The sequence below is a fragment of the Mercurialis annua genome, linkage group LG3 (assembly GCF_937616625.2).
Source record: "Mercurialis annua linkage group LG3, ddMerAnnu1.2, whole genome shotgun sequence".
In the NCBI taxonomy this organism is placed as follows: Eukaryota; Viridiplantae; Streptophyta; class Magnoliopsida; order Malpighiales; family Euphorbiaceae; genus Mercurialis; species Mercurialis annua.
The window spans coordinates 44,422,870-44,445,002 of record NC_065572.1 but is presented as its reverse complement, the minus strand read 5'-3'; the positions used below and the strand labels follow the sequence as shown (position 1 = coordinate 44,445,002).

The 22,133-nt window shown below is 39.3% G+C and overlaps 1 protein-coding gene across 1 annotated transcript; it reads right to left on the bottom strand.

Annotated features, from left to right (window-relative positions):
- Window positions 1-2,996: 2,996 nt before the first annotated feature.
- LOC126671520 (uncharacterized) lies at window positions 2,997-4,167 on the bottom strand. Its single transcript, XM_050365290.2, has 2 exons — window positions 3,192-4,167; window positions 2,997-3,090 (listed from the first exon to the last, which is right to left on the bottom strand). Exons 1-2 carry the CDS (start codon window positions 4,009-4,011, stop codon window positions 3,077-3,079), a joined length of 834 nt encoding a protein of 277 aa, XP_050221247.1. The 5' UTR covers window positions 4,012-4,167; the 3' UTR covers window positions 2,997-3,076.
- Window positions 4,168-22,133: the final 17,966 nt, after the last annotated feature.

Below are 22,133 nucleotides of genomic sequence, written 5' to 3'. Positions count from 1 at the left end.
TATCATTGCCAATGGGATTTGTTTATACAAGAATAAATACAAAATGGCCCTAGGGCACAAACTACCAACAATCTCCCACTTGCACTAGTGCCATTGGCTACTATATCTAAGCCCCATCTTCTCAAGATGTAAATCTAATTGACTCTGGGTCATGGGCTTTGTCAGTGGGTCAGCCGTGTTTTCGGCTGATGCTATCTTTTGGAGAGACACATCTCCTTTTCCAACAATTTCTCGGATAATATGATATCGCCTTTCTATGTGTTTGGATTTTTGGTGAGACCGGGGTTCCTTTGCCTGGGCTATAGCACCATTGTTGTCGCAGAAAAGAGGAACCGCCGACTCAATGGTAGGAACCACACCAAATTCAGAAACAAACTTCTTAATCCAAACAGCTTCCTTTGCAGCATCTGATGCCGCAATATACTCGGCTTCTGTAGTGGAATCTGCAGCGGTTTCTTGTTTGGAACTCTTCCAACTCACTGCTCCTCCATTACATGTGAATACGAATCCAGATATAGACTTACGATCGTCTATATCTGATTGAAAATCAGAATCTGTAAAGCCATCTATTTTAAGATCACCTCCTCCATATGTTAAGACCATATCTTTAGTTCTTCTCAAGTATTTAAAGATATTCTTAACCGTCATCCAGTGTTCTGAACCTGGATTGGATTGATATCTGCTAGTCAAACTAACTGCATAGGCAATATCTGGCCGCGTACACAACATAGCGTACATAAGACTACCAATTGCCGAAGCATATGGTATCTTTGCCATTTCAACTCTTTCTTCAGAAGTCTTTGGAGACATTTCCTTCGAAAGGTGAATTCCATGTCTAACAGGAATCAATCCTCTCTTAGAATTTTCCATATTGAACTTTTTCAATATCTTTTCTAAGTAGAGCCTTTGGGAGAGACCAATCATTCTCTTAGATCTATCTCTATAGAGTCTAATGCCGAGAATGTAAGTCGCTTCTCCGAGGTCTTTCATGGAAAAAGTTTTGGACAACCAAAGCTTTACAGAGGTTAACATACCGATATCATTTCCTATTAGTAAAATATCATCTACGTACAAGACTAGGAAAGTAATTGCACTCCCACTAACCTTCTTGTAAACACATGGTTCATCTTCGTTTTTGATAAACTCGTAACTCTTTACAGCTTCATCAAAACGACGATTCCAACTTCTCGAAGCTTGCTTCAATCCATATATGGATCGTTTTAGTTTACACACCTTGGAACCTTCTTCGGATTCAAAACCCTTAGGTTGTTCCATATAGATTTCCTCCTCAATATGTCCATTAAGGAATGCGGTCTTGACATCCATTTGCCAAACCTCATAATCTAAATGTGCAGCTATGGCAAGAAGAATCCGGATGGACTTAAGCATGGCTACCGGCGAGAAAGTCTCTTCATAATCGACTCCTTGCCTCTGGCGAAACCCTTTCGCAACAAGCCTAGCTTTAAAACTTTCCACTTTTCCATCAGCACCAAGTTTACGCTTGAAGATCCATTTGTTCCCTATTGGTATAATTCCTTCGGGTGGATCAACTAGCTCCCATACTTAGTTACTGTACATCGAATCCATTTCGGATTTCATAGCTTCAAGCCATCTTGAAGAATCTATATCACATATAGCTTCCTCATAAGTAGAGGGATCAACTATTTGATCATTTTCTTCATGAATGAACAACTCTTGTATATCATGAAGAAAACCATATCTCTCTGGTGGATGAGATACCCTACTTGATCTTTGAGGTGTTTCTGTAGATTTTACTAATTCTGGTTCACTATGGGTTTTATCAAACTTCATTGTATCATTTTGTTGGTCTTTAGATGACTCCTCATCTAATTCCATATTCCTTCCTTTGCCCCCTTCTTGAATAAACTCTTTTTCAAGAAATTGGGCATCCCGACTAACCTTAATGGTTTGTTCGGATGGAATATAGAAATAATATCCTAAACTGTCTTTAGGATAACCAACGAACCTTCCCATGATTGATCTCGATTCCAACTTGTCGGTTATCAACTTTTTAATATATGCCGAACATCCCCAAATCTTAATATGCTTAAGACTTGGTTCCTTACCATACCATATCGCATACGGTATTCTCGGAGTAGATTTAGTTGGAACTCGATTTAGAATATAATTTGCGCTAAGAAGTGCATGACCCCATAATGAAATGGGTAAATCAGTATAGCTCATCATTGATCGTACCATGTCTAACAATGTACGATTCCTCCGTTCTGATACACCATTCAATTGTGGTGTTCCCGGAGGAGTCAGTTGGGAAATAATACCGCATTCTTTTAAGAATGTACCAAATTCCGTACTCAAGTATTCACCTCCTCGATCAGATCGAAGGATTTTAATACTTTTTCCAATTTGGTTTTCTACTTCATTTTTGAAATCTTTGAATTTTTCAAAATCTTCACTCTTGTTCTTCATAAGAACAACATATCCATACCGTGATAAATCATCGGTGAAGGTAATGAAGTATAAATAACCACCTCGTGCCATTTCTTTAAATGGTCCACATACATCACTATGTATGATCTCCAAAACATCTTTGGCTCTACCACTTTGTCCAACAAAGGGTGATCGGGTCATCTTGCCTTTAAGACATGACTCACAAGTCGAAATTGATGCAGAATCAACATTGCTCAATATTCCCATCTTATCCAACTTGTTAAGTCTATCTTCCGCAATATGTCCTAATCGTAAGTGCCAAAGTTGTTTCGAGGTTTGATTACTTACGGTATTTATTTCTATAACATTATTTGTATTACGAACATCTTCATTTATACAATAAAGACCATTTTGTACATAACCATAACCAACGATTGCATTATTATAGATAATTTTACAAACATCCTTTGTAAATAGAAAATCATATCCTAATCTTGTCATACAAGAAGTAGACATGATATTTCTATAAGCGTTCGGTAAGTACAAAACATTGTTCAAATACAAAACATGCTTATACAACAAAATAGAAGACGATCCTATAGCTTTAGCCGCAACACTTGCGTTATTTCCAAGCTTCAAGATCACTTCATCCTTGTCCAACTTCCTCTCATTTGCTAGATCCTGTAAGGATGAACAAATGTGAGAACTAGCTCCGGTATCTAATACCCAAGCTTTGGACGAGCTATCGTTATTGGAATTGAAAGAACAAGAAATAGACATACCCTCACCGGGATTTTCATTCTTCTTGTTCTTGCCCTTAAATTCCTTATACTTGGGGCAATTTCGTTTCCAATGTCCCTCGCCCTCGCAAAAGAAACACTTTCCTTTGTTCTCTGAGGTGCGCTTCCTTTTTGCAATGGCCTTTTGGGCCTTCAAAACATTCTTCTTAGTTTTCTTCTTCTTAGTCTTACTAGAAGAAGCAACCACAAGAGAAACTTCCTTTCCCTTAACATTGTTCTTTTGAGCAGTTATCAACATACTTGATAACTCTGCAAGTGTACATTCTATCCGATTCATATAGTAATTCGTGATGAAATTACCATACGAATCCGGAAGGGATTGAAGGATCATATCCGTTTGGAGATTGAAGTCCATGATGAAATCTAGACCCTCTAGACGTTCGATACATCGAATCATCATGTTCACATGTTCTCCAACATCCTTTCCCTCTGAGAGCTTTGCTCGAAATAATTGCTTAGATATCTCATATCTAGCAGAACGACTTGATTCACCATACAACTCTTGTAAGTGAAACAATATTTCGCGGGCTCCCGAATATTTCTCGTGTTGCTTTTGCAACTCGTTATTCATAGATGCCAACATGTAGCACTTGTCTTGTTCGTCATCTAACTTCCACTTGCGCAATGCCTCATGTTCCTCAGGAGATGCCTCAATCGGCAATGGTCCCGGAGCATTTGCCTCAAGAACATATGCTATGTGTTCACTTGCAAGAACTATTTTGAGATTTCTTAACCAATCAACAAAGTTAGGACCCACTAGTCGATTATTGTCGAGAATGCTACTTAATGGATTCGATTTCATCTTATCTTATCAACCTATGGATAGCAAAGATCTCTAATTAGTATTCGTGTTATTTTGTATATTTAACCATAATGATTTGGTCTTTATCAAAATGGCCTCCCACTATCTTTTTCGAATCCTACACTTCCAAAATAGGAAACGTGAATCTTTGTTGGAAAAGATTTCAAGTGGGTGATTGAATTCTTAAATTCATTTATCTTTCCCTCAAGTATTTAATGCTATTCTTGGGATCAAAATGATATATAAGTGAACAATTACTTGTTCATCATATCTCATATGAGGTTCAATCATTTCCGGCTCCTAATGCTTTCACCCTCAAGTACTTAATGCTATTCTTAGGTTTCCACATTAGTTAAGTTTAACCCATTGAATCAACTAAGATGTATCGATTTGAATAATATACGACTCAGGTACGCCTAATTGCCTTTCTCGCCGTATATTATATCGACTACATCCGTAACATCTCATGCTTAACAATAAACTCAACAACATCTCTTGACGATATCATCTCACCCCTATGTATCCATAGCCGACAAGATGATAACTCAAAGCGTGTTAGTTTATTGCTCCAATGGAGAGCCATTGATAAACAATTTAATGATTAATCAATATAAACTTAATCTTTTAACTTTTAGGAAGATTTCTTAGGGTTTTAAGTTATTCAGGTCTCACTAAACACACAATACATTTTAGCATGCATCTCATACATATTAAAGCTAAAATTAATCATGCAATCACACATGTATGATCATGGACTTCCTAGGTCTCATTCTTTAGCCACAAAAGAATGAGCAAACTATTACATATCTCGGAAATGATTCTCTAATCATTCACTATGTAATATCTGCTTTCTTTAGGTATAGAGGAATCGTCCTAGAACCTCCGAAAGCCTCAACCGATCGCTGATCCTCGAAAAAAAAAATTATTTTTTTTTACGTTTTTTTTTTTTTTTTCGAGTCGGAAACTTTTTCCCCGGGTTTAAAACCCCTTTTTCAGCATTTCGGTTTTTACAGAAAAAAAAATATTTTTTTTTTCGGGCCGAAAACTTTTTCCCGGGTGTAAAATCCGTTTTTCAGCATTTTTGGTTTTTATAAAAAAAAATATTATTTTTTTTTCGGGTTTTTTTTTTTCTTCGGGTTTTCGCTTTTTCCGCATATTTCGTTGATGACAACATAATGCACAAGCGAATCACGTATTGTGTTAAATGATCACATTAGAAAAAATCCCAGGATAGATTGGAGGGTCACGAGCGGACCACTTAAGTACCAATCTCCTAGACAGAATTTAATCAAATGTAATTAATATCACAATAGCGTTTGTTCGTTTTTGGAAAAACAAAATCCCTCGGAATTATAAATTACATGCCCAAAAATAATTCCTAAGTCCATGATTATTTATACATTTCAATCGTAAAGCGTTAATACTCGATGATACGGTGGCTCCGATACCACTGTTGGCGCAGCGGGAGGCGCGGGTCCGAATCGTATATTTCAATTCAAAATCGAAATTCCAACAATCCGGATCCTAAAGTTGATCATATCAACAACAAATGGATCGTCGTATCATTTATTAATTAAAGCACGCATCTAGGAATCGTAAGAAGAATACCTATGTCGATTCTCCAACGATTCTTGTAGTCCCGAAAGTACGGCGACCTCAAGCTCGTCCACACGAGTATGCGTCCGATTGAATCCTCGCCTTGAAGTAATCCTGCAAGAGTTCCTCTTGCCGAGCAGCCCTAAGCTCAAACTCTCGCCGCGATCACTACCTTGCTCGGATGTATGAAAAACGTCGCCAAGTTTTTCCCGTGATTGATGACTACTTGAACTCCTTCAAGTGCTTTCTCTCTCTACAACTTTGTAGTGAGATGTGTGTTGTGTGTTTTTGAAATGAGCAAGGACATGCTCTATTTATAGGCTAGAGCATGCCTTAAGAATGCAACACCTTGCATGCTAGGTGTCACACACCAAGCAAAGGTGTTGCCAGCACATGACACCTTTCATGTGGTGACATCACATAGGTGACATCATATAGGTGATGTCATCATATGACATCACATATAAGCTTATTTCCTTATCTCATTACTTCACCATGACATCATCATTCCATTAACTTATGATTAGTGCTTTAAGTATCATTAATTACACTAATTAATTACTTAAGCCTTCTAATCATAACACTTGGTTAAAATATAATTAGGTTCCTACTAATTTATAACTCTTATAAATTAGTCCCTAATTAACTTGGACATAGTACAATTAGGTTCCTACTAATTTATAACTCTTACAAATTAGTCCCTAATTTGTACTTGTTTTTCATCTTAGATTAATTTCCGAGATATGCTAGTATCTATATGAAATCGATCTTTTGTAAACTCAATCGGTTGCACACTCTATTGTGTGTGACTAACTAGGTTCACATCTATATGGCAACGAGAGTCATAAGAAACGCCTTTCTTATATTAAATAATTAAATCCCATTTAATTATTAATTCTCGTAGATCGAGAGTGACGTCTAGCAACATATCACGACCCCCAAATAGAGATGAATGTTTCGATGCATTCTTTATGAACCATTGTTCATAATACCGTACACTCAAAATTCCCTTCATCTAAGATTCCAATCTCGACTAGTGTCACGGTTAAGTCAAACACTGTTTGTCTTGATCATATGACCTCATCTCTTAGTTCTAATTCTTGATAAATATGACTTCCACTAGAAACAACTTTCTATGTAAGTCATATACACCTGCGCAGGTTTTATCATCCATCAAGAACAATTTGAGATAGCATAGAATCTTGTCTCCGTTCATCCAGAGTGATGAATCCTTTCTAGGTTAAACCCCTATCTCCATATACAACTAACTAGAGCCAACACATCCCGCGGCTCTAGCTCATGAAAGATCTAGAGTTAAGGAGTATCAAACTCTAATCACCTATATACAAGATAGTGTCACCGCAAGTCAAAGGACATATGTACAATTATGAACTAGATGACATTAAATTGACTTTGATGAATTACCATGTATAAGTCATCTATCGTCACTTGTTCGACTCACTCAACAACTTGAGTGTCCACATGTTTATTCTGATCCCCATCAAGTAGTATGAGACTCACTACTTCCTATAATTAGTAACTCTTTACTAATCATGAGAATAAACAGAGGTGACGATCTTTCCGGGATAATGCGATGCCCTTATTCGTAGGACCCCATCGATCGTGAACGATAATTTAGATCACTTGTATAATAGAATCTGTCACTCATATTCTTACTACCTTAAGAATAGATTCTATCACAATGTGATAAGGACAATATGTATTAAATAAACACTTAGTTGATGAGACACTTAGTTCAAATAAAAACATATATATCATTGCCAATGGGATTTGTTTATACAAGAATAAATACAAAATGGCCCTAGGGCACAAACTACCAACACACTTTTCACGCACACTTTGCGTAATATAACCTAACCATGCTTAGGTAATAGGAACAACGCGTTAAAGAGACTTGAGACGCGACATACTAATCTATTGATGCTGTTTACGCACACTTTGCGTACTATAACCCAACCATGCTTAGGTAATCGGAACGACGCGTTAAAGAGCCTTGACACACGACATACTAATCTAGCATCACTTTTCACGCAAACTTTGCGTATTATAACCTAACCATGCTCAGGTAATCGAAACGAGGCATTAAAGAGCCTTTAGACGCGACATACTAATCTAGCGTCACTTTTCACGCACACCTTGTGTAATATAACCTAGCCATTCTTAGGTAATAGGAACGACGTGTTAAATAGACTTTAGACGCGACACACTAATCTAGCATCACTTTCACGCACTCTTTGCGTAATATACTCTAACCATGGTTAGATAATTAGAACAACGCGATAAAGAGAATTGAGATGCGACATACTAATCAAGCATCACTTTTCAAGCATAGTTTGCGTAATATAACCTAACCATGCTAAGGTAATCAGAACAACGCATTAGATAGACTTAAGACGCGATATACTAATCTATTGTCAGTTTTCACGTACACTCTGTTTAATAAAACCTAACCATGCTTATGTAATTGGAATGACGCGTTAAATAGACATGAGATGCGACATACTAATCTATTGTCATTTTCTACGAACACTTTGTGTAATATAACCTAACCATGCTTAGGTAATCGGAACGACGAGTTCGCGAGATTTGTGACGCGACATAAGCATGGTAATCGAAACGACGCGTTAAAGAGACTTGATACGCGCAATATTAATCTAGCGTCACTTTTTACGCACGCGTTGCGTAATATAACATAACCATGCTTAGGATACCGGAACGACGCGTTAGAGAGACTTGAGACTCGACCTACTAATCTAGTGTCACTTTTCTTGCGCACTTTGCGTAATATAATCTAACCATGCTTAGGAAATCGGAACGACGCGTTAGAGAGACTTGAGACACGACATACTAATCTAAAGTTACTTTTCACGCACACTTTGCGTAATATAACCTTACCATGCTTGGGTAATCGGAACGACGCGTTAAAGAGACTTGTGACGCGAGATAAGTATAGTAATCAAAAGGACGCGTTAAAGAGACTTGAGACGAAACAAACTAATCTAGTCTCACTTTTTACATACACTTTGCGTAATATAACCTAACCATGCTTAGGTAATCGGAACGACGCGTTAAAGACACTTGAGACTGGACATACTAAACTAGCGTCACTTTTCATGCACACTTTGCGTAATATAACCTAACCATGCTTAGGTAATCGGAACGACGCGTTAGAGAGACTTGTGACATAAGATAAGTATGGTGATCGAAACGACGCGTTAAAGAGACTTGAGAAGCGACATACTAATCAAGCGTCACTTTTCACGCAAACTTTGCATATTATAACCTAATCATGCTTAGGTAATCGGGAAAACGCATTAAAGAGCCTTGAGACACGACATGCTAATCTAGCGTCACTTTTCACGCACACCTTGCGTTATATAACCTAACCATGCTTAGGTAATAGAAACGACGCGTTAAAGAGACTTGAGACTCGATATACTAATTTATTGATCCATTTTACGTACACTTTGCCTAATATAATAACCCAACCATGCATAGGTAATTGAAACGACGCGATAGAGAGACGTGTCATGCGACATAAGCATGATAACCGAAACGACGCGTTCAAGAGACTTGAGACGCGCAATATTAATCTAGCATCACTTTTTATGCACACTTTGCGTAATATAGCATAACTATGCTTAGCGGAACGACGCTTATGGAGACTTGAGACGCAACATACTAATCTAGTCTAACTTTTCACGCACACTTATAACCTAGCCATCCTTAGGAAATCGGTACGACGCGTTAGACAGACTTGAGACACGACGTACTCATCTAACGTCACTTTTCACGCACACATTGCGTAATATAACCTAACCATGCTTAGGAAATCAAGACGACGCGTTAAAGAGACTTGTGACGCGACATATGTATGGTAAGCGAAACGACGCGTTAAAGAGACTTGAGACGAAACATACTAATCTAGCGTCACTTTTTACGCAAACTTTGAGTAATAGAACCTAACCATGCTTAGGTAATCGGAACAACACGTAAAAGAGATTTGAGACTGGACATACTAATCTAGCGTCACTTTTCACGCACACTTTGCGTAATATAACCTAACCATGCTTAGGTAATAGGAACAACGCGTTAAAGAGACTTGAGACGCGACATACTAATCTATTGATGCTTTTTACGCACACTTTGCGTACTATAACCCAACCATGATTAGGTAATCGGAACGACGCGTTAAAGAGCCTTGACACACGACATACTAATCTAGCATCACTTTTCACGCAAAATTTGCGTATTATAACCTAACCATGCTCAGGTAATCGAAACGAGGCATTAAAGAGCCTTTAGACGCGACATACTAATCTAGCGTCACTTTTCACGCACACCTTGTGTAATATAACCTAGCCATTCTTAGGTAATAGGAACGACGTGTTAAATAGACATTAGACGCGACATACTAATCTAGGAACGACGCGTTAGAGAGACTTGTGACGCGAGATAAGTATGGTGATCGAAACGACGCGTTAAAGAGACTTGAGAAGCGACATACTAATCAAGCGTCACTTTTCACGCAAACTTTGCGTATTATAACCTAATCATGCTTAGGTAATCGGGAAAACGCATTAAAGAGCCTTGAGACACGACATGCTAATCTAGCGTCACTTTTCACGCACACCTTGCGTTATATAACCTAACCATGCTTAGGTTATAGAAACGACGCGTTAAAGAGACTTGAGACTCGATATACTAATTTATTGATCCATTTTACGTACACTTTGCGTACTATAACCTAACCATGCTTAGGTAATCAGAACGACGCATTAAAGAGCCTTGACACGCGACATACCAATCTAGCGTCACTTTCCATGCAAACTTTGCGTATTATAACCTAACTATGCTTAAGTAATTAGAATAACGCATTAAAGAGCCTTGGGACGCGACATACTAATCAATCATTACTTTTCATGCACACCTTGCGTAATATAACCTAACAATGCTTAGGTAATAGGAACGACGCGTTAAATAGACTTTAGACGCGCAATATTAATCTAGCGTCACTTTTCACTCACACTATGCGTAATATAACCTAACCATGCTAAGGTAATCGGAACAACGTTTTAGATAGACATAAAACGAGTCATACTAATCTATTGTCATTTTTCACGTACACATTGTGTAATATAATCTAACCATGCTTAAGTAACTGGAACGACGCGTTAAATAGACTTGAGACGCGAAATACTAATCTATTGTCATTTTCTACGCACACTTTGCGTAATATAACCTAACCATACTTAGGTAATCGGAACGACGCGTTCGAGAAACTTGTGACGCGACATAAGCATAGTAATCAAAACGACGCGTTAAAGAGACTTGAGACGCGCAATATTAATCTCGCGTCACTTTTTACGCACGTGTTGCGTAATATAACATAGCCATGCTAAGGAAATCGGAAGGACGCGTTAGAAAGACTTGAGGCGCGACAGACTAATCTAGTGTAACTTTTCACGCACACTTTGAGTAATATAACCTAACCATACTAAGGAAATTGGAACGACGTGTCAGAGAGACTTGAGACGCGACATACTAATATAGCGTCACTATTCGTGCACTCTTTGCATAATATAACCTAACCATGCTTCGGTAATCGGAACGACGCGTTAAAGAGACTTGTGACACGAGATAAGTATAGTAATCGAAACTACATGTTAAAGAGACTTGAGATGAAACAAACTAATCTAGCGTCACTTTTTATGCACACATTGCGTAATATAACCTAACCATGCTTAGGTAATCGGAACGACGCGTTAAAGAGACTTGAGACTGGACATACTAATCTAGCGTCACTTTTCACGCATGCTTTGCGTAAAATAACCTAACCATGCTTAGGAAATCGGAACGACGCGTTAGAGAGACTTGTTACGCGGCATAAGCACAGTAATCGAAACGACGCGTTAAAGAGAGTTGAAACGCGCCATACTAATCTAGAGTCACTTTTTACGCACGCTTTGCGAAATATAACCTAAGCATGCTTAGGTTATCGAAACGACGCGTTAAAAAGACTTGAGACGCGACATACTTATCTTGCCGTCACTTTTCACGCACACTTTCCGTAATATAACCAAACCATGCTTAGGTAATCGGAACGACGTGTTAAAGGGATTTGAGACGCGACATACTAATCTAGCGTCACTTTTCACGCACACTTTGTGTAATATATAAGCTTTCCATGCTTAGGTAATTGGATCGACGTGTTAAAGAGACTTGACACACGTCATACTAATCTAGCGTCACTTTTCACGCACACTTTGCATAATATAACCTAACCATGCTTAGGAAATCGGAACGATGTGTTAGAGAGACTTGAGATAGGATATAGTAATCTAGCGCCACTTTTCACGGACAATTTGCGTAATATAACTTAACCACGCATATATAATCGTAACGACACGTTCAAGAGACTTGTGACGCGAGATAAGCATGCTAATCGAAACGACGCGTTAAAGAGACTTGAGACGCGACATACTAATCACACTCTGCGTAATATAACCTAACCATGCCTAGGTAATCGGAACGACGCATTAAGGAACCTTGAGATGCGACATACTAATCTAGCGTTACTTTTCACGCACACTTTGTGTAATATAACCTATCCATGCATAGGTAATTCGAACGACGCGTTAAAGAGACTTGAGACGCGACATACTAATCTAGCGTTACTTTTCTCGCACACCTAACCATTTGTGGGTAATAGGAACGGCGCGTTAAAGAGAATTGAGACGCGACATACTAATCTAGCGTCACTTTTCACGCACTCTTTGCGTAATATAACCTAACCATGCTTAGGTAATCGGAAAGATGCGTGAAAGAGAACGCGACATACTCATCTAGCGTCTCTTTTCACGCACACTTTGCGTAATATAACCAAACCATGCTTAGGTAATCGGAATGATGCGGTAAATAGACTTGAGACGCGACATGCTAATCTAGCGTCACTTTTCACGCACGCTTTGCGTAATATAACCCAACAAAGCTTAGGTAATTGGAATGATGCGTTAAATAGACTTGAAACGCGACATACTAATCTAGCGTCACTGTTCACGCACGCTTTGCGTAATATAACCCAACAATGTGTAGGTAATCAGAACAACGCGTTAGAGAGACTTGTGACGCTACATAAGCATGGTAATTAAAACCACGCGCTAGAGAGACTTGAGACGCGCCATACTAATATAGCGTCGCTTTTTACGCACACTTCGCGTAACCTAACCAAGCTTAGGTAATCGGAACGACGCGTTAAAGAGAATTGTGACGCAATATACTTATCTAGCGTCACTTTTCACGCACTATATAACCTAACTATGCTTAGGTAATCGGAACGACGTGTTAAAGAGACTTGAGACGCGACATACTAATCTAGCATCACTTTTCGCGCACACTTTGCATAATATAACCTAACCATGCTTAAGTAATTGGAACGACACGTTATATAGACTTGAGACGTGACATACTAATCAATTTTCATCTTTCACGCACACTTTACGTAATATAACCTAACCATGCTTAGATAATCGGAACGTCGCGTTAGAGAGACTTGTGACACGACATAAGCATGGTAATCGAAACGACCCATTAAAAAGACATAAGACGCGCCATACTAATCTAGCATCACTTTTTACGCACACTTTGCCTAAATAACCTAACCATGCTTAGGAAATCAGAACGACGCGTTAGAGAGAGTTGAGATGCGACATACTAATATAACGTCGCTTTTCACGCACACTTTGCGTAATATAACCGAACCATGCTTAGGTAATCGGAATGACGTGTTAAAGAGACTTGTGACGTGAGATAAGCATGGTAATCAAAACGACGCGTTAAAGAGTCTTGAAATGTAACATACTAATCTAGCCACACTTTTTATGCACACTTTGCGTAAATATAACCTAACTATGCTTAAATAATCGGAACGACGTGTTAAAGAGACTTGAGACTGGACATACTAATCTAGCGTTACTTTTCACGCAAACTTTGCGTAATATATTCTAACCATGCTTAGGCAATAAGAACGATGCACTAAAGAGACTTGAGATGCGACATACTGATCTATTAAGTCTTTTCATGCACACTTTGCGTACTATAACCTAACCATGCTTACGTAATCGGAACGCTGCTCTAGAGAGACTTGTGACGCGACATACTAATCTAGTGTTACTTTTCTTGCAAACTTCGCGTAATATAACCTAACCATGCTTTGGTAGTCGGAGCGACGCGTTAGAGAGGCTTGTGGCGCGACATAAGCATGATAATCAAACGACGCGTTAAAGAGTCTTGAGACGCGACATATTAATCTAGCGTCATTTTTCACGCAAACTTTGATAATATAACCTAACCATGCTTAGGTAATCGGAACGACACATTAAAGAGCCTTGAGACGCGACATACTAATCTAGCCATGCGTAATTTCGATTAAAGAGCCTTGAGACGCGACATATTAATCTAGCCATGCATTAAAGAGCCTTGGTACGCGCAAACTTTGATAATATAACCTAACCGTTCTCGCACAACTTGCGTAATATAACCTAACCATGCTTAGGTAATCGGAACAACACGTTAAAGACACCTGAGACGCGACATACTAATTTTGCGTTACTTTTCTCGCACACTTTGCGTAATATAACCTATCCATGCTTGCGTAATCAGAATGTCTCATTAAAGAGACTTGAGACGCGACATTCTAATCTAACGTCACTTTTGACCTAAACTTTGCATATTATAACCTAACCATGCCTAGGTAATCGGAACGACGCATTAAGGAACCTTGAGACGCGACATACTAATCTAGCGTTACTTTTCACGCACACTTTGTGTAATATAACCTATCCATGCTTAGGTAATTCGAACGACGCGTTAAAGAGACTTGAGACGCGACATACTAATCTAGCGTTGCGTTTCTCGCACACCTAACCATTTGTGGGTAATAGGAACGGCGCGTTAAAGAGAATTGAGACGCGACATACTAATCTAGCGTCAATTTTCACGCACTCTTTGCGTAATATAACCTAACCATGCTTAGGTAATCGGAAAGATGCGTGAAAGAGAACGCGACATACTCATTTAGCGTCTCTTTTGACGCACAGTTTGCTTAATATAACCTAACCATGCTTAGGTAATCGGAATGATGCGGCAAGTAGACTTGAGACGCGACATGCTAATCTAGCGTCACTTTTCACGCACGTTTTGCGTAATATAACCCAACAAAGCTTAGGTAATCGGAATGATGCGTTAAATAGACTTGAGACGCAACATACTAATCTAGCGTCACTATTCACGCACGCTTTGCGTAATATAACCCAACAATGTGTAGGTAATCAGAACAACGCGTTAGAGAGACTTGTGACGCTACATAAGCATGGTAATTAAAACCACGCGCTAGAGAGACTTGAGACGCGCCATACTAATATAGCGTCACTTTTTACGCACACTTCGCGTAACCTAACCAAGCTTAGGTAATCGGAACGACGCGTTAAAGAGAATTGTGACGCAATATACTTATCTAGCGTCACTTTTCACGCACTATATAACCTAACTATGCTTAGGTAATCGGAACGACGTGTTAAAGAGACTTGAGACGCGACATACTAATCTAGCATCACTTTTCGCGCACACTTTGCATAATATAACCTAACCATGCTTAAGTAATTGGAACGACACGTTATATAGACTTGAGACGCGACATACTAGTCAATTTTCATCTTTCACGAACACTATGCGTAATATAACCTAACCATGCTTAGGTAATCGGAACGTCGCGTTAGAGAGACTTGTGACACGACATAAGCATGGTAATCGAAACGACCCATTTAAAAGACTTAAGACGCGCCATATTAATCTAGCATCACTTTTTACGCACACTTTGCGTAATATAACCTACCCATGCTTAGGAAATCGGAACGACGCGTTAGAGACGCTTGAGACGCGACATACTAATCTAGCATCACTTTTCACACACACTTTTCCTAAATAACCTAACCATGCTTAGGAAATCAGAACGACGCGTTAAAGAGACTTGAGATGCGAAATACTAATATAACGTCACTTTTCACGCACACTTTGCGTAATATAACTGAACCATGCTTAGGTAATCGGAATGACGTGTTAAAGAGACTTGTGACGCGAGATAAGCATGGTAATCGAAACGACGTGTTAAATAGTCTTGAAATGTAACATACTAATCTAGCCACACTTTTTATGCACATTTGCGTAATATAACCTAACTATGCTTAGATAATCGGAACAACATGTTAAAGAGACTTGAGACTGGACATACTAATCTAGCGTCATTTTTCACGCACACTTTGCGTAGTATAACCATTATTAGGTAATCGGAACGACGCGTTAAAGAGACTTGTGACGCGAGATAAGCATGGTAATCGAAACGACGCGTTAAAGAGGAACGATGCGCTAAAGAGACTTGAGATGCGACATACTGATCTATTAAGTCTTTTCACGCACACTTTGCGTACTATAACCTAACCATGCTTAGGTAATCGGAACGCTGCTCTAGAGAGACTTGTGACGCGACATAAGCATGGTAATCAAAACGACGCGTTAAAGACACTTGAGACGCGAAATTAATATAGCGTCACTTATAACGCGCAATTTGCGTAATATAACCTAACAATTCTTAGGTAATCGGAACGACGCGTTAAAGAGACTTGTGACGCGGCATTCTTATCTATTGTTACCTTTCACGCATACTTTGCGTACTATAACCTAACCAAGCTTATGGTAATCGGAACGACGCATTAGAGAGTCTTATGACTCGATATAAACATGGTAATTGAAACGACGCGATAAAGAGACTTGAGATGCGAGACAACATGAACTCCTTTTTCTTGTGGAAATGGTTCAAGCATGAACTGTGTAGAAAATACCTGAGGAGAGACATCAGTATGTTTTGCAAAGGACTCTCAATAGTGCCATCAGGTTTTTTTTGTGAATACTGGAGTACAGGATTGAACAAGTTGAGTAGATTCATCATGCATTATTTCATAGTTGCGTAATATAACCTAACCATGCTTAGGTAATCGGAATAACGCGATAAAAAAAATTGAGGCGTGACATACTAATCTAGCGTCACATTTCACGCACACTTTGCGTAATATAACCTAACCATGGTTAGGTAATCGGAACGACGCATTAGATAGACTTAAGACGCGACATACTAATCCATTGCCATTAATATAACCTAACCATGCATAAGTAATTTGAACGACGCGTTAAATAGACTTAAATCGCGACATACTAATCAATTGTCATTTTTCACGCACACTTTGCCTAATATAATAACCCAACCATGCTTAGGTAATCGAAACGACGCGTTAGAGAGACTTGTGACGCGACATAAGCATGATAATCGAAACGACGCGTTCAAGAGACTTGAGACGCGCAATATTAATCCAGCGTCACTTTTTACGCACACTTTGCGTAATATAACATAACTATGCTTAGCGGAACGACGCGTATGGAGACTTGAGACGCAACATACTAATCTAGTCTAACTTTTCACGCACACTTTGCGTAATAAAACCTAGCCATCCTTAGGAAATCGGTACGACGCGTTAGAGAGACTTGAGATGCGACGTACTAATCTAACGTCACTTTTCACGCACACATTGCGTAATATAACCTAACCATGCTTAGGTAATCGGGACGACGCGTTAAAGAGACTTGTGACGCGATATATGTATGGTAAGCGAAACGACGCGTTAAAGAGACTTGAGACGAAACATACTAATCTAGCGTCACTTTTTACGCACACTTTGAGTAATAGAACCTAACCATGCTTAGGTAATCGGAACAACGCGTAAATGAGATTTGAGACTGGACATACTAATCTAGCGTCACTTTTCACGCACACTTTGCGTAATATAACCTAACCATGCTTAGGTAATAGGAACAACGCGTTAAAGAGACTTGAGACGCGACATACTAATCTATTGATCCTTTTTACGCACACTTTGCGTATTATAACCCGACCATGCTTAGGTAATCGGATCGACGCGTTAAAGAGCCTTGACACGCGACATACTAATCTAGCATCACTTTTCACGCAAACTTTGCGTATTATAACTTAACCATGCTCAGGTAATCGGAACGATGCATTAAAGAGCCTTTAGACACGACATACTAATCTAGCGTCACTTTTCATGCACACCTTGCGTAATATAACCTAACCATTCTTAGGTAATAGGAACGACGTGTTAAATAGACTTTAGACGCGACATACTAATCTAGCGTCACTTTTCACGCACGCTTTGCGTAATATACTCTAACCATGGTTAGATAATTAGAAAAACGCGATAAAGAGAATTGAGATGCGACATACTAATCTAGCATCACTTTTCACGCACAGTTTGCGTAATATAACCTAACCATGCTAAGGTAATCGGAACAACGCATTAGATAGACTTAAGACGCGATATACTAATCTATTGTCAGTTTTCACGTACACTCTATTTAATATAACCTAACCATGCTTAGGTAATCAGAACGACGAGTTCGCGAGATTTGTGACGCGACATAAGCATGGTAATTGAAACGACGCGTTAAAGAGACTTGATACGCGCAATATTAATCTAGCGTCACTTTTCACGCACGCGTTGCGTAATATAACATAACCATGCTTAGGATACCGGAACGACGCGTTAGAGAGACTTGAGACGCGACATACTAATCTAGTGTCACTTTTCTTGCACACTTTGCGTAATATAATCTAACCATGCTTAGGAAATCGGAACGACGCGTTAGGGAGACTTGAGACGCGACATACTAATCTAAAGTTACTTTTAACGCACACTTTGCGTAATATAACCTAACCATGCTTGGGTAATTGGAACGACGCGTTAAAGAGACTTGTGACGCGAGATAATTATAGTAATCGAAACGACGCGTTAAAGAGACTTGAGACGAAACAAACTAATCTAGTCTCACTTTCTACATACACTTTGCGTAATATGACCTAACCATGCTTAGATAATCGGAACGACGCGTTAAAGACACTTGAGACTAGACATACTAATCTAGCGTCACTTTTCACGCACACTTTGCGTAATATAACCTAACCATACTTATGTAATCAGAACGACGCGTTAAAGAGACTTGATACGCGACATACTAAACTACTGCTCCTTTCCACACACACTTTGCGTACTATAATCTAACCATGCTTAGGTAATCGGACGACGCGTTTGAGAGACTTGTGACGCGACATAAGCATAGTAATCGAAACGACGCGTTAAAGAGACTTGCGACGCGCAATATTAATCTAGCGTCACTTTTTACGCACGCGTTACGTAATATAATATAACCATTCATAGGAAATCGGAACGACGCGTTAGAGAGACTTACGACGCAACATACTAATCTAGTGTCACTTTTCACGCACACTTTGCGTATAATAACCTAACCATGCTTAGGAAGTCGGAACGACGCGTTAGAGAGACTTGAGACGTGACATACTAATCTAACCTCACTTTTCACGCACACTTTGTGTAATATAACCTAACCATGCTTAGGTAATTGGAACGACGCGTTAGAGAGACTTGTGACGCGAGATAAGTATGGTGATCGAAACGACGCGTTAAAGACACTTGAGAAGCGACATACTAATATAGCGTCACTTTTCATGCAAACTTTGCGTATTATAACCTAATCATGCTTAGGTAATCGGGACAACGCATTAAAGAGCCTTGAGACACGACATGCTAATCTAGCGTCACTTTTCACGCACACCTTGCGTTATATAACCTAACCATGCTTAGGTAATAGGAACGACGCGTTAAAGAGACTTGAGCCACGATATACTAATCTATTGATCCATTTTACGTACACTTTGCGTACTATAACCTAACCATGCTTAGGTAATCAGAACGACGCATTAAAGAGCGTTGACACGCGACATACTAATCTAGCGTCACTTTCCATGCAAACTTTGCGTATTATAACCTAACGATGCTTAGGTAATTGAAATAACGCATTAAAGAGCCTTGAGACGCGACATACTAATCTATCGTCACTTTTCACGCACACCTTGCGTAATATAACCTAACAATGCTTATGTAATAGGAACGACGCGTTAAATAGACTTTAGACGCGACATACTAATCTAGCGTCACTTTTTACTCACACTATGCGTAATATAACCTAATCATGCTAAGGTAATCGGAACAACGTGTTAGATAGACATAAGACGCGTCATACTAATCTATTGTCATTTTTCACGTACACTTTGTGTAATATAATCTAACTATACTAAAGTAACTGGAACGACGCGTTAAAAAGACTTGAGACTCGACATACTAATCTATTTTCATTTTCTACGCACACTTTGCGTAATATAACCTAACCATACTTAGGTAATCGGAACGATGCGTTCGAGAGACTTGTGACGCGACATAAGCATAGTAATCAAAACGACGCGTTAAAGAGACTTGGGACGCGCAATATTAATATAGCGTCACTTTTTACGCACGCTTTGCGTAATATAACATAGCCATGCTTAGGAAATCGGAAAGACGCGTTAGAGAGACTTAAGACGCGACAGACTAATCTAGTGTCACTTTTCACGCACACTTTGCGTAATATAACCTAACCATACTAAGGAAATTGGAACGACGTGTCAGAGAGACTTGAGACGCGACATAATAATATAGCGTCACTATTCATGCACTCTTTGCGTAATATAACCTAACCATGCTTAGGTAATCAGAACGACGCGTTAAAGAGACTTGTGACGCGAGATAAGTATAGTAATCGAAACTACACGTTAAAGAGACTTGAGACGAAACAAACTAATCTAGCGTCACTTTTTATGCACACATTGCGTAATATAACCTAACCATGCTTAGGTAATCGGAACGACGCGTTAAAGAGACTTGAGACTGGACATACTAATCTAGCGTCACTTTTCACGCACGCTTTGCGTAAAATAACCTAACCATGCTTAGGAAATCGGAACGACGCGTTAGAGAGACTTGTTACGCGGCATAAGCACAGTAATCGAAACGACGCGTTAAAGAGACTTGAAACGCGCCATACTAATCTAGAGTCACTTTTTATGCACGCTTTGCGAAATATAACCTAAGCATGCTTAGGTAATCGGAACGACGCGTTAAAAAGACCTGAGACGCGACATACTTATCTTGCCGTCACTTTTCACGCACACTTTGCGTAATATAACCTAACCATGCTTAGGTAATCGGAACGACGTGTTAAAGGCATTTGAGACGCGACATACTAATCTAGCGTCACTTTTCACGCAAACTTTGCGTATGCTAACCTAACCATGCTTTGGTAATCGGAACGACGCGCAAAAGAGACTTGAGACGCGACATACAATCTATGGTCACTTTTCACGCAACCTTTGCAAAATATAACCTAACCATACTTAGGTTATCGGAACGACGCATTAAAGAGACTTGAGGCGCGACATACTTATCTAGCCTTACTTTTCACGCACACTTTGCGTAATATAACCTAACCATGCTTAGGTAATCAGAACGACGCGTTTGATAGACTTGACGCGACATAATTATGGTAATCAAAACAACGCGTTACAGAGACTTGTACACGCCATACTAATCTAGCCTAACTTCTTACACAGACTTTGCATAATATAACCTAACCATATGCATAGGTAATTAGAACGACGCATTAAAGAGACTTGAGAAGCGACATACTAATCTAGCGTCACTTTTCACACACACTTTGCGTAATATAACCTAACCATGCTTAGGTAATCGGAACGATACGTTAGAGAGACTTGCGACGCGACATAGGCATGGTAATCAAAACAACGCGTTAAAGAGATTTGAGACGCGACATACTAATTTAGCGTCACTATTCAAGCACACTTTGCATAATAGAACCTAATGATGCTTAGGTGACGCGTTAGAGAGACTTGTGACACGACATACTAATCTAGTATCACTTTTCACGCACACTTCGCGTAATATAACTCAACCATGCATAGGTAATCGCAACGACGCGTTAGAGAGACTTGTGACGCGACATAAGCATGGGAATCAAAACGACGCGTGAAAGAGACTTGAGACACGCCATACTAATCTAGCGTCAATTTTTACGCAGACTTTGCGTAATATAACCTAACCATGCTTAGGTAATCGGAACGGCGCATTAAAGAGGCTTGAGACGTGACATACTAATTTAGCGTCACTTTTCCCGCACACTTTGCGTAATATAGCCTAATGATGTTTAGGTAATCGGACTGACGCGTTAGAGAGACTTATATCGTGAGATACTAATCTAGCGTCACTTTTGACGCACACTTTGCGTAATAACTCAACCGTTTTAGGTAATCAGAACGACGCGTTAGAGAGACTTGTGACGCGACATATGCATGGTACTCAAAACGACGCGTCAAAGAGACTTGAGACGCGCCCTACTAATCTAGCGTCACTTTTTACGTTGACTTTGCGTTATATAATCTAACCATGCTTAGGTAATCGGAACGACGAGTTAAA